This window comes from Pygocentrus nattereri, chromosome 25, assembly GCF_015220715.1.
Source record: "Pygocentrus nattereri isolate fPygNat1 chromosome 25, fPygNat1.pri, whole genome shotgun sequence".
Classification (NCBI taxonomy): domain Eukaryota; kingdom Metazoa; phylum Chordata; class Actinopteri; order Characiformes; family Serrasalmidae; genus Pygocentrus; species Pygocentrus nattereri.
In genome coordinates, this window is record NC_051235.1 from 2,887,501 (window position 1) to 2,904,681 (window position 17,181).

The 17,181-nt window shown below is 46.2% G+C and overlaps 1 protein-coding gene across 1 annotated transcript in view; it reads left to right on the forward strand.

Annotated features, from left to right (window-relative positions):
• The first annotated feature begins 936 nt into the window (after nucleotides 1-936).
• Nucleotides 937-17,181, forward strand: part of ahr2 (aryl hydrocarbon receptor 2) — a 109,211-nt gene continuing 92,966 nt past the window's right edge. The window contains exon 1 of the mRNA XM_037534595.1: nucleotides 937-1,124. Within this exon, the coding sequence (XP_037390492.1) occupies nucleotides 1,066-1,124 (59 nt within the window). The 5' untranslated portion in view covers nucleotides 937-1,065. The remainder of the gene's footprint in view (nucleotides 1,125-17,181) is intronic.

Consider the following 17,181-nt stretch of genomic DNA (forward strand, 5'->3'; position numbering starts at 1 on the left):
AGAAGAAGAAGATTCTGCATATATACTTTACAATATATCACTGACTATCGCGTATAATAAATGCATAGTTTATGATCTTACTATAATAAAAATATACTATTATTATTATATATAAATATATTATAAATATATTATTAATATTTAATTTTATAACTACTGCCACTTTTAAGTATATTTAATAAACTGTTTGACTTTTATTTATTTGTTTGTTTGTTTGTAAAGTACGTCATCGCTTTAAACCGTTGTTTTTGGAAGACGACTGTATCTATCCCCCCGTTCCACCTTAAGAGCGCCTCTTTTTTTTTGGCATTCATAATTTCAGAAGGGGGGGGGGGGCGTGGGGGGGGGTAAAGAAAGAAAGTTTTCGTCCAATCAGAGCGCGAAGAATCCGCACACGTAACGTTCCAGACCGTAAAGCGAGATTCTGATTGGCTAGAGCGCCGCCGTGCTGGCCAATCATCGCAGGCCCGCCCCTCCCTCACCGGCGAGAGTGACAACTTACAGAAAAATACAGTGAGAGAGAGAGAGAGAGAGAGAGAGAGAGAGAGGAAGAAGGAAAATTCGCTCAGCTCACGCCATTGCCGTCCACGGGAGGAGACTACAGACTTTCTCGCCTCCTTCCTTTCCTTCGCTTCTCCCCTTTTTCTGGATGTTATCGCGCGCCGGGAGGACTTTAATGCCCCGCGAGGAGCGTGTTTCGGCGTGTGAAGTGTGCGCGCGGGCGGGACAGCAGAGCTGAGGCGCTCACAAGTTCTGTGCGGAAACAGCCACATTGTGTCGCGCTGAAGGAGCTCAGAGGCGCTGGAGGGGAGAGAGAGAGAGACCCTGTGAGAGACTGGGGAGAGAGAGAGAGTGAGAGAGAGACACTGTGAGAGAGAGACACTGTGAGAGACTGGGGAGAGAGAGAGAGTGAGAGAGAGACACTGTGAGAGAGAGACACTGTGAGAGACTGGGGAGAGAGAGACACTGTGAGAGAAAGACACTGTGAGAGAGAGACACTGTGAGAGACTGGGGAGAGTGAGAGAGAGACACTGTGAGAGACTGGGGAGAGAGAGAGGGGACACGATGTTGGGGAGCGGAGGCACCTATGCGAGCAAGAAGAGGAAGAAGCCCGTCCAGAAAATGTGAGTGCACGAGAGGGGGGGGGGGGCAAGGAGCGAAAGAAAGAGAAAGAAAGAAAGAGAGAGAGAGAGTTGTCATGAACTTGAACTCGCTTTGTTTTGCTGCTTCGCCGTGCTTAAAGGGGAACTCCACCCATTTTTTTTACAAAACCCCTGCATAGTTGAGTGGTCGAGAAACTTCTGCACAGTGGTCGTGATAGGAACCCGGGGTCGCCATGCCAACGACACCGACGCAGCCGTTTTATTTACTAGCGAAAACCACCACGTGTCATCATGTTGACTTTAGTGGGGAGTTGTCGGGGACTACTTTGCCTCACAGCATGTTATGTATCCCTCCACCATGAATGGGTTTCAAGGCCGAACGTGTTATAAAACACAGCGTCCCGGCCGTCAGGTAGTCTGGGAGGGAGCTTTTTCAGAGGTGGACGTCTGGTTCCTATCACCACCGCTGTGAGCAAGTATGACTCGGCACGTTTCTCGAGAACGGAGCGTCGCACACGAACCTCTCTGAACGACTGTGTTTACATCACAACGCGTGGCCCATGCAGGGATTTTGACAAATCGGTGGGGTTTCCCTTTAACGTCCAACTTGAGTGAACGGAACAGTGAGCGTGGAGGGTTTTGAGCAGCCAAGCGAGCCAGCACGCGTTGCATACTCTTTAAAATGGGCATTATAAGCCATGCGGAGTGCAGTGATGGTCCGGTAGGGTCATCACGAGGGCCAAAAAGAGCGAGGAACAGGTTTGCGCAGGAGTTAAACAGCACGCAGCCCCCCATAGACTCGCCGTTTTCTGTGCAGATTCAAACCTATGGCTGCTTTGTGGGGACCCAGTCCAGGTTTGCTGAGAACATGAAGTCGTCGTGGGGACCTTTGGCAGCTCGCCACGCCCCCTTTACCCCCCCCCCGTATATCAAACTAACTAAACAAAGTTTTTATTAGAAACAGTGCAGACACAGGCGGGATGACCGGGAAGGATAGTAATACAAGTGGTGCGCGTCTGTATGTGTTTCTATGCGAGTGTGTGTGTCTTGCATTAATCATAATCAAGTCGCACGAGCTGGCGGCGCTCTCACGCGATGCGTACGGGAGGGAGGGGCGAGGAGGGCAGAGTGGGCGGGGCTTCGCTCTGTTATTGTAATCCGATAGGCTACCCCCCCACCTCCCCACCCTTCTCTTTTTTTAACCCTCCTCACAAGAACACGTTGGTTTTTTTTTTTTTCGCTTTTCCCTGTTCTGCCCCCACCCCTCGTGCCCCTCACCCCCCACCCCTCCTGCCCCTCACCCCCCCACCCTCACCCCAAACTCAAATTAACATATTTTTAAGTCACGCAAAGTCTTACGCAACTGCGGCGGAGCTGCGTCCGTGCAGGAGCTTGTTAATGTCCCACTTTTGTTCCACAAAAAAAAAAGTTTTGAGGAAGTTTTTTCGGGCCTTAGAGTCAGCGAGGCTTTGGCTTCTGGGCTCTGGGAGCGTGAGCGCACCCTTACAGCCTCGCTGTAGGCCTTTAACATCGGCGCGCCGGGCTTTGCGTCACATTCAGTCGTGTGCACAAGTGTGGGCACCCCTGGCCCAGTGGCATGTCTGTGTGGCATGTCTGTGCTTTAGCTTGTGTTTCTCACGTATGGACCTGTTTCTCCACTCACTGTCCATCTGATCAGCTCCACTGACCGTATAGCTGCACTCTGTAGTTCTACAGTTACAGACTGTAGTCCATCTGTTTCTCTGATACTCTGTTACCCTGTTCTTCAGTGGTCAGGACCCCCATGGACCCTCACAGAGCAGGTACTGTTTGGGTGGTGGGTCATTCTCAGCCGTAACGCTGACGTTGTGGTGGTGTGTTGGTGTGTGTCGCGCTGGTGCGAGTGGATCAGACGGAGCAGAGCTGCTGGAGTTTTTAAACACGGTGCCCACTCAATGTCCACTGCTACCTCGTCAGTCCACCTTGTAGATGTCAAGTCAGAGGCGACAGCTCATCTGCTGCTGCACAGTCTGTGTTGGTCATCCTCTGGTCCTCCATCAGTGGTCACAGGACGCTGTCGGCTAGACGTTTTTGTTGGGTGGACTATTCTCAGCCCAGCAGGTGGTCATAACGTTGTGTATCATGCGTTTATGTCCAGTGTTCGATCCTTTACTTTAGGTAACTCAAATTAAGCGCCTTTCAGTTTTGCGCTGGTTCTCCGGGCCGAAGTGGCCATCAGTGGTCTCGTATTAGCGGTGTGTGACCGCCGTGCGTCCAAAAGCCTGTAAAACAGTCTCGTCTGAAATGAAGGTGTTAATAGTGAGTTTGAGCAGCAGTAACAGCCTCTTCTCATCTCTAATCTCAGGCTTATAGATGGTGGAACATTGCTGTGAGGATTTGATTGAGCATTAATGAGGTGAGGTACTGATGTTGGACGGTCAGTTCTGGATCGCCAACTCATCCCAAAGGTACTGGATGGAGATCCGCAGGTTTTCTGCTCCACAGACCAGGTGGGGGGGGGGGGGGGGGGCTTTATACCCCTCTAGCCCACACTTGGCCTTGGGCCTGGTGACCATAGGCTCATGCAGTTGCGTCAGAGCGTCCCATTCAATTGGTCAGTGCTTTTGTATGGAGGCTGAGCGACTGTGTGACCTTAAGCAGCTGGATTCCCTAATTAGAAGGTCCTTATTGAGCTTTTTAAACCAGTGGCTCTCGCTGTGGGAAGGCTGGGCGTTTGGGTTCGCTGTTATTCTACTTTCGCTCGCAGTTTGGATCTAAACGAAGGTTTTGCATTGACGTTCGGGAAGGTTGGAGCCCCAAATCAGCTTTGAAACGAATGCAGATAAGAAGGAAATTGCTCCAAACACTCCAGCTGTTGTATTTAGGTATAAGAAGTTAGATGAAGTGACCATTATTAGTCCCACAACGGGGAAATTTCATCTCCACATTTAACCATCCATGCAGTGGAACACCCCATACACACTAGGGGGCAGGGGGCACACTTGCCCGGGAGCGGTGGGCAGCACTATCCACGGCGCCCTGGGAGCAGTTGGGGATTAGGTGTCTTGCTCAAGGACACCTCAGTCATGTGCTGTCGGCTCTGGGGATCGAACCGGCGACTTTCCGGTCACGGGGCTGGTTCCCTGACCTCCAGCCCACGACTAGAGGTGAGCGATATGACAAAAGTGTAATGTTGCGATACTACAGAAACTTTCCGTGACGATATTTATTTAAACAAACTTTGATTCCAATCAGGTGCGTTCAGTATCTTACACACTGTTTTACATAAATCCAATTAAACAGGACCGTTTAAGCTGTTTTTTGTAATTAAAGGTGCAATTGGTGGATGTTTTCAAGCACTGACGATATTAACGATACGTTATGCATCACGATAACAATGTCGTCATATTGCTCAGTCCTAAATGAAATTGAATGGAGTTGTCTTTGTCTTGGAGGTGGGCAATATGACGATCTCCTACCTTTATCGTGATGCATTATGTGGCGATATGTTTTTCTGAGCATGCTGTGGCTATTTTCAGTACTTGAGGAGCACGGAATGCGTTTACCTGCACTTAATAATCCGATACCTGCCGAAAATCTGATTTTGTCCGTAATCCGATCAACGGGTTTACGTGCACTTATGCAATGGGGAAAATCGAGGTTTCCAAGAGTCAGACAGAAATCAGATTTCAGCCGATAGACTCACAGAAGAAGACATGACGTAAACGTTTTTTCAACGTCGCGCCACTTTGCCTGAAACCATGGACATGCATACGAGACGACGAGGAACGTTTACATCCTCCATTTCGTCAAGCGTGCATTTGGGTTTTTCGGTGCCACCGTCTGTTTCCGCACATGCTCAGATTAAGGAGTGAAAGAAATCGGAGTAAGAGCTCACAGCACTGAGAAATCTGATTACTGAGCTCCAGTCCAGCCTCTTTGTCAGATTTCTAGACCTCGCTCTGGTCTAAGCAGTCAGACTGTTTACATGGCCATTTGAATAGTCAGATAACTGCAGAGGTCCGATTATGATCAGATTATTGAGTGTGTGTAAACACACTCAGTGACCAACCCTGTTTCCCTGTTTAACTGGATTCAGTCCAATAGAGTTGATAAAACAAGAAGGTTTATGAAGATGTATTATTATTATTATTATTATTATTATTATTATCACTGCAGTATCAATATCGTGATGCGTATCATGCGATTGAAGCATCGTGATATAATCGTATCATTGTATCGCCCAGCCCTGCTTTTCTCTTAGCACTAGCAATGTGTCCACTGTGTTTTTTGCAGGTTTATCTTTCTGACCTGAACTACTGACCCACGCTGATTCTGCAGTGTTTTCCTTTTTTAACCCCTGAAAGTCCAACCAGGTGATTTACACAGTGCTGTGCAAAAGTTCTGGACCACCTGAGAACGTTATGTATGCAGGTCTTCATGTATTCAGCGCATTGTCGTTAGGATAAACACAGTTAAACACTAATACAGCGCATTTGCAGTCATTTGTTCCCTCGTCTGTCATCGAGGACGGCCAGTATTTACAGTTACTATTCTAGGCCTACCGCCTGGGCCTGCTTGACCCCGTCAGTACGGAAGGTACAGCCCAATAGACAGTAAATGCGTATTAAAAGTGACTTCACTTATTTCCACTGAGCAAATCAACATAACCTGGCTAATAACATTTAACCAGCTTGATGCTCAAACGTTTGCAAATGGTAAGTGATATTAATTTAGTACATAACGAGTTGCTACGCATCAGTATCACATTTCAGCTCTTATTACAGGCACGTGGTCAGTATTAGGTGTCATTTCAACGGGCAGTCGTGGTTTAGAGGTTAGGGAACCAGCCCTGTGACCAGAAAGTCGGCGGTTCAATCCCCTCAGCTGACAGTCCATGAGTGAAGTGCCCTTGAGCAAGACACCTAACCCTCAGCGCTGCAGATAGGGCTGCCCTCCGCTCCAGGCAAGTGTGCCCCCTAGTCTGTATACTAGCAGTATTCATGACATCCAGGGCTTCATTAAGGCTGTGTAGATGAGGTTTAGGATGCAGTCCTTCTTCGAGGGTTCTTGGAGGCAGTGAACCATGGGTTCTAGGTAGGTACGTTCTCCATCACCCCGTTCCTCCAGGCAAAGAACCCTGAACCGACAGCAGCTTTAGACAGCCGTGTTTTTGGTCTATCTGTCTGATGTGGGCCGCTAAGCCATCCTTCGGCTGCAGCGTTTTCCTTTTTTTTTACCTCTTCAAACTCCACTTACACGATTTCCACAGTGATGGGCAGAAGAAGGACCACCTGAGAGTGTTATGTATACAGGTGTTCATGCATTCAGCGCATTGTCATTAGAATAAACCCAGTTAAACACTAATACAGTGCTTTAAAAGCGTGAACAGCAGCTTTAGACTAGACCAGAGCCGGTGTTCACACAGACGGACTGATTTTATTTGTTTCGTCGCAAATACTGACCCGACTCCTGTGGGGGTTTGTGAACCCACATGCCTTTGTCTGGAGGGGCCGCCCACAGCGTGAGGTTTTGTTCATTATTATAGTCCAGGGTGAGTCATACTGCGCTCGAAACCACATCCACAAGACTGTAAGACCCGACCGAAGAGACAGATGCAGTTCGAGTGGGACGAGAGAAGAGCAGGCGATGTATGTGTACAGAACTGGTTTGGGTGACTATCGACTTCCAGTGTTTCTTAGCTGTGTAGCTCCAGTTCTAAACCGAAGAAGCCAAACAGGTCCCAGCTGATCCGGGGTGAATCGAAAAGTGTCCATATTTAGATTTTTTGCCAAGTTATTGGTTATTTTTATATGTTTACATGGCTGTCGCCCGCTAAGGCCGCTGACGCACCTGTTTACAGCTCGGGAAGGCCGCCACCCGTCAGGTGCGATCTGTTTATCGAGATTTAAACCTTCAGCGGTTGCACCTCCACGTTTGAACAGGCCGTGCTGGGCGCGACGTTCTCAGCAGAGCCGGAGTTTCAAACAAAAAGCCTATTGAGGCCGAGTGTAACCGGACCCCCACGCTCGACACCGCTGCTGGAAGCTGGAATGCTGGAGAAAAGTACACCTCTCTCTCTCTCTCTGTGTCTCTCTCTCTGTATCTCTCTCTCTGTGTCTCTCTCTCTCTCTCTCTCTCTGTATCTCTCTCTGTATCTCTCTCTCTGTGTCTCTCTCTCTCTGTGTCTCTCTTTCTCTCTCTCTCTTTCTCTCTCTCTGTCTCTCTCTCTTTCTCTCTCTCTCTCTCTGTGTCTCTCTCTCTCTCTGTCTCACTCTCTCTCTCTGTCTCTCTCTCTGTCTCACTCTCTCTGTCTCTCTCTGTCTCACTCTCTCTGTGTCTCTCTCTCTCTCTGTCTCACTCTCTCTCTGTCTCTCTCTTTCTCTCTGTCTCTCTCTCTTTCTCTCTCTCCTCATTCAAAGAACTGGATCAAGATTTCCTCTCGTCTAATCAGTCATGATGACAAAAGCTCAGACCACAGCCTCAGAAATGAGGTCTAAACTGAAAAGGACTGATGAGTTTGCTCTTTCTTTGCGGTGTTAAGGTGTGGAAGTGAAGTTTCAACAAGACAGAACTGGGCGAAAGTTAGAGGCCCTTCATTTACAGTCAAAACAGCCAATACAAGTACAACATGTTCATTTCATTAGGAGACGTTTCTGGAAAAGCTACAAATAACACGGGACCCATAATGACCGCCTGGTAACTGTTCATATTATCAGATCAGATAAATGACAAAAACAGAAATGCTGGGTATTTGTTAGATTCCAGCGCTGTATGTAGCTGTAGCTGCCATGGACTGTAACCTCGAGTCGTCCAGGTTTCTCCCGAAAACCCCTAGGGTTACAGTAGTTTGCATTTCGCCGTCATTGGTAGCCGAGATTTAGCCAAAAACAGCAAATATCCGAAGCCCAAAATTAAAAATCGAATACCTACGCAACAAATGAATATCCGAATGTCCGACTGTTCAGGTCCAGCCCGGCTTTTTACTACTTAATATAGACATAAAACCGTAGAAATTAGGAGGTGAACATATTCATGTTATAGCATTAATGTCTAAATAGTATTGAACGGATTACAGTATAACAGCATTTAAAGTGCGTATAGTCACATGCAGGCCCCACACAGTCAAACCCAAGTGTACATACAGAAGCAAGGCATGTGAATGCATGTTTTGCATATTGTGGTTTTCTGACCGCATTTTTGTTTGTCCTGATGTTGCGGAGGTGCTTTTGAGGGAAACTGAAAGAGCCTGCAGTAACAACCCCTCCCCCACCCCCACAAACACCCCCTCCCCCTCCGCGGCGTGTTTGTGTTCCTGCACTGACATTAATGATTATCCCCGTAACCGGACGCTGGTTTGAAAACACAGCATACCAGCAGAGTCAGGTTCAGCCTCAGAACTAGTTTACTAACAGCTCATTTCCATCATCACTGCCTGTTACAGCGTGTGTGAAATTAAACACGCGTAAACCGCGTAACGAGGACGTTTGCTGTGAGAGGATGTGCAGTAACTGTGTTTTGATTCACCTGCTGCTTTGTTGCAAAGAAGAAGTGTTTCTTTTATATGTGAACGCAAAAAAACTGAAATGTGAATCTGGGATTGTAAAGAAAAAAGAATGTCTTAGTAAGAAATAAAGACTATTGCAAAAAAACAACACACAGTTGGAGTTGAAGTTGTATTGAAGTTTGTGTTAAAGTTGGTGTTGAACTTAGTGTTGTAGTTGAAGTTAATGGTGAAATTTGTATTAGGTGGGTGTTTGATTTGAGGCTGGGGTGGGCATTGGAGTTGGAGTTGAAATGTTGGTGTTAGAGGGGTGTTGAACTTGAGTTGGAGGTGTAAGTAAGGTTAAGCTGGAAAAAAGCTGGAGTTGAAGGTCGTCTTGGTGCTGGAGTTGGTGTTAGGGTTGATGTTGCAGTTGTAGATGGCATTCAGGTTCATGTTGCTGGAGTTGCAGGTGAGGTTGGAGTTGAACCTGGAATAGAAGTTGGAATTGAACTTGGAGTTAGAGTTGAAATGAGCATTTAAGTTGAGGTTGGAGTTAAAGCTGGAATGGAAGTTGAAGTTGGTTTTGGAGTTAAAGTTGGTGTTGAAATTGGCACTGAAGTAGACATTGGAATTGGAGATGCAGCTGAGGTTGAAGCTGGAACAGAAGCTGGAGTTGAAGTTGGCCTTGGCATTGGAGTTAAAGTTGGCTTTGAAGTTGAAAATGACATAGAAGAATTGAACCTGAAGTTAAGTTGGCATTGCTGAAGTTGGAATATGAGAGGACGTTAGTGCTGGAGTTGAAATTAGTGATGGTGTTGGAGATAAAGTTAGCATTGACGTGGGAGTTGCAGTTGAGTTTGGAGTTGAAAGTGGAACTGAAGTTGGTGTTGAAGTTGAGGTTGGAGTTTTGAATGAAACCTGGAGTTGAAGTTGGTGTTGCTGAAGTTGGAATATGAGAGGACGTTAGTGCTGGAGTTGAAATTAGTGTTGGTGTTGAAGGTGAAGTTAGCATTGACGTCGGAGTTGCAGTTGAGTTTGGAGTTGAAAGTGGAATTGAAGTTGGTGTTGGAGTTGAAGTGAGCGTTGAATTTGAAGTTGGAGTTTTGAATGAAAGCTGGAGTTGAAGTTGGTGTTGAAGTTGGCGTTGTAGCATTGAAGTTGTAGTTGCAGTACGGTTGAAGTTAAAGCTGGAATAGAAGTTGGCGTTGAGTCGTCGGTCACTGGCTCACAGGTTTGGGCCACACCAGACCAGCCATAACAGAGGAGGAGGTGATGTGAAGCTTTGTTTAGATGCAGAGCGGGAAAGTGAAACTTCAGCCCCTCCTCACATTTTCCCTTTCAACAAAAGCAGAGCTGGAACGAGGCAACTTTACAGCGTTTGTCACTTCACAGGCCATATTCTTAATGTTGTTGCCAGCCGTCAGAGGCTGCAGCCAACAGGTGTAATTTAAGATCAGTGTTATTGTTCAGCTGTGAGGTGACTGTAAATCTCAGGTCACGTGACGTCTTTTACATCAATCAGATTCTTCGGGAAGTTCAACATCTTTGTGGGAATTCAAACTGTTGTAATGGAGAATATTTAGTTTGGATTACCAACCTGAGGCGGTAACTGACCCCGTGGGTGCCAACTGGGCGCTGCTGCCCATTTATGTAGAGCAATACCAGCGCATCTGGATTAGCATTGGGTGCTAACTGCATTCCTGATTTATCACTCGCTTCAAACTGTAACAAGTTGGTCAGTAACGGCTAAAAGACGCTTCCTGGCCAACCGTTATCTAGGGCTGGGCAGTGTGGTGGTAGTTCGGTGTCTCACGCGATGGAAAATGATGATATTTCAGAACTATGACTTGTCAAATTTGCGTTCCACGGCTGAACGGATGAACAAACGCGTTTCGCCCATTTATATGACAGTGAACTGGTGTGGAAGCTCCCTGACAGCTAGCGACAACGGAAAAACTGAGCATGCTAGCAGCTCAGCCGCAGAGAGGAGCTATGAGGGCTATCAGAACCGCACGTTCTCTGGACTCCACGCAGAACACGCTTGATTTCAGCTTCCATACCAACACCAGTCACTCGACTTCGCACTGTCCTCTAAACAGGTGGTATTTTAGCCACAGCCATGCTGTGGTGAGGCATGTTTGGCTTGCTAACCAAGCTAACCGAGCTAACTGAGCTAACTAAGCTCTCTCCCCGAACACCGCAGAGTGTGTCTGATTTCGGCTCACTGTCTCTCCACTTTTGCTCTCGCAAACATTTTAATCGTCTAGATTTGTGTCTGTTTTCAGAATCAGGCCTGTGCTGTGGTCTGCAGCTCTGTTTGGCTCTGCAGCTGCTCGCTAAGCTAACGCTAAGGTGGCACATCAAGCTAAAGACCCGAAACAGGACAGGTGTCATTTCTGTCCCTTCAGCGGCTTCACGGCTTCGCTCGGTGCTTCAGTCAGTCAATCAAACGCCCTGCAAAAACGAGCGTCTCATCAAGTGGAACGTCTTCATTCTAGTCAGTGTATCTATCTATCCTGCCTTCCGCCCAGTGACCGCTGGGATAGGCTCCAGCACAGCCCCCCCCCCCCCTGAGGGAGAAGCGGTTTAGAAAGTGTATGTGTGTGTGTGTGTGTGTGTTTTGAGGTGGTGCACATATCTTCTGTATTTGTTGTTGTAGTTGTTGTTGATGTAGTAGTTATTGTAGTTGTTGTTACTGTTGTAGTTGTTATAATTGTAGTATTAGTTGTTGTTGTTGTTGTAGTTGTTATAGTTGTAGTATTAGTTGTTGTTGTTGTTGTTATAGTTGTAGTATTAGTTGTTGTTGTTGTAGTTGTTATAGTTGTAGTATTAGTTGTAGTTGTTATAGTTGTAGTATTAGTTGTTGTTGTAGTTGTTATAGTTGTAGTATTAGTTGTTGTTGTAGTTGTTATAGTTATAGTTGTAGTATTAGTTGTTGTTGTTGTAGTTGTTATAGTTGTAGTATTAGTTGTTGTTGTTATAGTTGTAGTATTAGTTGTTGTTGTTGTAGTTGTTATAGTTGTAGTATTAGTTGTAGTTGTTATAGTTGTAGTATTAGTTGTTGTTGTTGTAGTTGTTATAGTTGTAGTATTAGTTGTTGTTGTAGTTGTTATAGTTATAGTTGTAGTATTAGTTGTTGTTGTTGTAGTTGTTATAGTTGTAGTATTAGTTGTTGTTGTAGTTGTTATAGTTGTAGTTGTAGTATTAGTTGTTGTTGTTGTTGTTGTTATAGTTGTAGTATTAGTTGTTGTTGTAGTTGTTATAGTTGTAGTTGTAGTATTAGTTGTTGTTGTTGTAGTTGTTATAGTTGTAGTATTAGTTGTTGTTGTAGTTGTTATAGTTGTAGTTGTAGTATTAGTTGTTGTTGTTGTTGTTGTTATAGTTGTAGTATTAGTTGTTGTTGTAGTTGTTATAGTTGTAGTTGTAGTATTAGTTGTTGTTGTTGTTGTAAATCGTGGCTGCTGGACGAAAGGAACCGTGTGGATTGTGTTAGCGTAGCCAGATCAGTCCGGGTTAGCCACACGCTCTGAAATTCACACAGGAACGTTGCGGAGGAAGCCAGCTTCAGGTTTATTGGCCTTTTTCTGTGTGTGATCAGAACCAGATGTGCGCGAGTTCTAGCGGGGGTTATGAGGGGAGAACGCCTGGCACTGGTGGAAGTTGCCTAATTAAACAGCGCTGAGCGGGGCTGGATTAAGCGTCTGGGCGGGGGCCGTTCAGCCTCCCGACGGAGCGAGGTCACGGAAACTCCGAAACTAGAGACTGCGGTGCATCATGGGAGTTAGGATAAGATAAGCTCGGTCTACACCGGCTGCCCTCCCTGACCTCATGCATAGTTCTATAGGTCCGTTTCTCTGCAGTGGTGGTGATGGGAACCGGTGGTCTCCATGACTACAACACAGATATAGACACTATATTTACCATCCAGAACCACCAGAGAACCTACACGAGTCTTCTGAGCTTATATGGAATGTTGAGGATGGAAAACAGTGGAAAATCTGGAATAATGAGTTTTCTTTGGGGACTATTTTGCCGCACAGCGCCCTGCATGTCTCCCTCCACCATGAATGGAGTTGAAGTTCTCTAAACTCTCATAAAACAGCGTCTCAGTCATCAGGCAGTGAATTCAGAACCACTTCATGTAGGAACTTTCTGTGAGGAGCTTTTAGAGAGAGAGAGAGAGAGAGAGAGAGAGAGAAAGAGAGAGAGAGAGAGAGAGAGAGAAAGAGAGAGAGAGAGAGAGACTGAGAGAGAGCGAGCGAGAGAGAGAGAGAGAGAGAGAGAGAGAGAGAGAGAGAGAGAGAGAATGGCTCTTTGCATGGTGAAATGTTTCTTCAGACTGATGGAGAATGCGCTGTGTATGGTTCTACATAGAACCTTTTTGAAGACGGTTCTGTGCAGCACCAAAAAGGGTTTTGCTATTTCTAGAATGTTAAACTTGTAACAATAGTAGAACCCCTTTGGTGCTATGTGGATACACAACACAGAACTCTGTTTTATTTCTTTTACATTGTCTAGAACATCAGCTTTTACGCTTCGTAAACATTTCATGACCATTGGGCTGATGGAAATGATCCAGAACGCTTAATAGTAAAGCAGTAAACCACTTGAGGCTACTCCTACAGCGATTGTACCACGGGGAAGGGTGTTGTTAGGCACGATGTAAAGCAGGTCCCTGGGATAAAATCATAAAACGGCGACCAACATAAAATACGATAAAACCCGCACCTTTTCAGAACCTTATTCATTATTAGTGATCGATATAAATAGGTTTTCCGTTAAGAAATGTAGTTCCTTTAGAGTACGGTATCGTTGCTAAGCAGCAACTGACCACCGAGTGAGGTGAGGAACATTCGGTCACCCATCAGAACTGTACACAATACATTCTCCATCAATCTGAAGAACCAGTTCACCCCGCAAAGAACCATTTAAACATGCAAGTGTTTTATATAGAACTCTTGGTTCTAAGTAGAACCACTGTCTTCTACATAGTTCTATATAGAACCTTTTCATGAAGAAATAGTGTTTCAGATTGATGGAAAATGTGCTCTGTATCCACATAGCACCAAAGGGGTTCTACTATTGTTACAAGTTTAACATTCTAACAATAGCAGAACCCTTTTTGGTGCTATGCAGAACCGTCTTCGAAAAGGTTCTATGTAGAACCATACACAGCACATTCTCCATCAGTCTGAAGAAATATTTCACCATGCAAAGAACCATTTAAATGTGCAAATGGTTTTATATAGAACTCATGGTTTTAAGTAGAACCGTTGCCTTTACTAAAGAACCCCTGAGTTCTGCATAAAAGCATTTCATGGTAAAATGGTTCTTCAGATTGATGGAGAATGTGTTCAATATAGCACCAGAAGGGTTCTGCTATGATTACAGGCTTGACATTCTTACAAAGCAGAACCATTTTTATTGTTACACAAAACCATTTTCAAAAAGGTTCTGTGTAGAACTCATGCAGTTCTGTGTACAACACATTCTCAGTCCATCTGAAGAACCATTTCACCAGGCAAAGAGCCATTTAAACATGCAAATGGTTCTGTTTGGAGCTTATGGTTCTAAGTAGAACCATTTCATGATTGATAAGTGATACTTTTTTGATCCCACAACTGGGGAAATTCCACCTCCGCATTTAACCCATCCATGAAGTGAAACACCACATACACTCTAGTGAACACACACTAGTGGACAGTGAGCACACTGAGTCGGCACTGGGGATCGAACCGACGACCTTCCGGTCACAGGGCCAGATCCCTAACCTCCAGCCTCCAGATGGTGGTGTTATTTACGGTTGAGTGTGTTGGGTTGAGGCGAATAAATGTAAATAAACAGTAAATTCATTCATTAAGACACATTATGGGTCTCAGGAAAACATTAGGCTGTAAATTATTTATATCCCAATTCATTTTCAGATAAAATCCATGATCATGACGGTTTTCAGATGTGGGGCTCAGGACTTTAGGAGCTGTTGGTCCAAACTGCCGTTGTTATGGTGACTAAACTGATCGTGTTTCGTCATTGTATCGTATCTTATCGTATTGCTTGTATCGCATCGTGGCGGTTCTCCGTCCTGCTCGCTGCAGTGATTGCGGCTGGAATGCCAACTGCAAACCGATCCGCTTCTCTTCTTTTTGCCGGCTCTGTTTGTGACTGGCACGTATCAACATTGAGTCCATGGAAATTCCTGTGAAAACGGAAGAGCAGGTGAGCTGTCGGGGAGCCAGCGGTGACGATGCCCACGTGGCACTGCCCCACAAAAGCCCAAGGAGTGAAGCTGAATGCTGCCTTTTGTCCCGCCGGCCTTTTCCTCTGAGGTCACTTTTGCTTTATTTCTGGGAAAGCATAATTAGGGTCTGTCGGGCCGGCTCGAGTTACGGCGGAGATTCCTCTGGGCAGACGGATGGGTTTTTTCGGGGCGGACGGGGCGGGGCGGAGCAGGGGCTGCAGTTAAAGCCCCGCAGTTGATGACTGTGATTCCAGTAAGGGCCCAGCTCAGACCTCGGTAATGGCCTTCATTACGGACGAAAGGGCCAAGAACGCCGTGCTGGCTTTCGCTCAGAAGCACTGCTGCCTCGCTAGACTGGCCTTCAGTGAAACGAGCTCCTGCCTCGCTCAGCTGCTTCAGTAAACATGAGCAAATGTCCTGGAAAACTGTCTTTTACTGAAATTCTCTTTCGTTTAGCTGAGTTTTTGTAAAAGGCCATCCTCTCTGGTTGAGCTGGCTTTCGGGAAAAATCTGCTAATCTGCTACGCTAGCTTTCGGTAAAATGCTAACTGTGCTCCTGACTTGCTATGTTGCAGTAAAATGCTCTCTTGTCTTTCAAAGTTAAACAGACTCCGGTCCTATTGTGCTAACTTTCAGTAAAATGCCCCCTTGTCTTGCTTAACAAGCCTCAAGCCATTGCCCTGTTTTGCTGAGCTAGCTGTCAGTATGATGCCCTCTTGCAGCCTCCTGTTCTCCTGGAGCTGCGTTTTAGTACGTTTTCCTTTCTTGCTAAGTTGTCTTTCTGTAAACTGCTCTCTTACCTTGCTAGGCTGGCTTGCGAAACAATGCCCACATGCGTAGTTAAACTACCTTTCACTCAGGAAATGTCTGTGGTATTCTGTCTTTCTGTAAAATGCTCTTCTGACTTGCTAAGCTAGCTTTCAGTGCAATGCCTCCATGGAGCCCTCCTGTCTTCTCATTGCAGTTCTTGCGACATAATCTGTTCTTCTGGCTGGCTAGGCTCGCTTTCAGGACAATGACCTTCTGTCTCGCTAAACTGTCCTTTTCCCCCCGCTGTGCTGTCTTTCAGTGACTGTCCTGTCTTGCTAAGCTGGCTTTCTGCAGTCTTGTTAGGCTGCCTTGGCCGAGGCATGTGCAGTTGTAATCGCTAATAGCCGCGGCCGTCTGTCCAGCGACAGCCGCCTGGCAGGGTTTCTCTTGTCATGCGTTGCTTGGCACCAGCCTCTTGCCCCAGTTGCTGTAGCAGCAGGTTTGTGTCATCTGCCTTGTCGTTAAGCCGGGCCGGGCTAAGCAGCTGGACTTAATTACCAATTAATGGCCAGCGTCTAGACGGCAAATTTGTTGTGAAAAGATTTGCTTTGGCTCTCCACAAGGCTGCTCTGTCCCCGGGATAGGCGGCCACGCAAGGCAGAGAGAACTGCTTTCAGCATTTACTGAAACCGCTCAAGTGAGTGATGTGAAAGTTTCCCAAGACTTTGGAATCACATATAGAGATATAACTAATTGTGCAAATGACACGCAAAGCACATGAGCCTCTTTGTGCCCAAGAGTTACCCTGAGATCATTCTTCAGCATCGGATTGACTGTTTCGTCCCCACATAGCACGGATTCCTAGTACACCGATAAGGATCAACCTCCACCTCTATTAAAAGAAAATTCACCAGTGGTTTACATTGCAGATCTGGAGATAAGACGCTGAGAAACAGGGAACTTCTGAACCCTCTCTAGATGTTTCACAGAGGAGAAAGAGGGAAAGAGCGAGAGAGAGCGAGGAACAGATCCTCGCCAACAACGCTCCATTCATGAAATGGCTGCCTTCACAGACCTCAAGCTTGGTGGTCACGAGTCAGTGTCATCCTTGGGAATCATTTGATCGTCTGCAAAGCCTCAGCGCTTATTTTTCCTCCTCTGTGTGTCACACTCGGCCAATCCTGCCTAACCCGCCCTCTGATCGGAACATTGCAGAAACAGGAAATGAGGTCAGAGTTGAGATGTTTTCGCATGATTGGCCCTTATCTCCCCAGAGATGTTGAACAAATCCCTTCGCTCTGTCTCTTTGCTGGAGGAGCTCTCAGAACAAGCACCCTGCTCCATCCCCCCTCCATCAGCCCCCTAATCTATTTTTAGGCCTGTTTGTACCAAAACAAAATCCCAACCAGATCCTAATTATTTTCAGCCTGCAGAGACGGTTTTTCTCCCTCAGCCGAGCCCAGAAGGGAGCCACGGCGCTCGCAGGGTCACGGCAAAGGAGTTTTTGGAAGTTAACTTTTTCCATGGTTGCGATCACAGTTTTCACATATTTGAATGATTTGATCAGAACCATTTCTGCAAATAAAGCTGTTGAGGGACCATTGAAGCTTTTGCCTCACTTATCA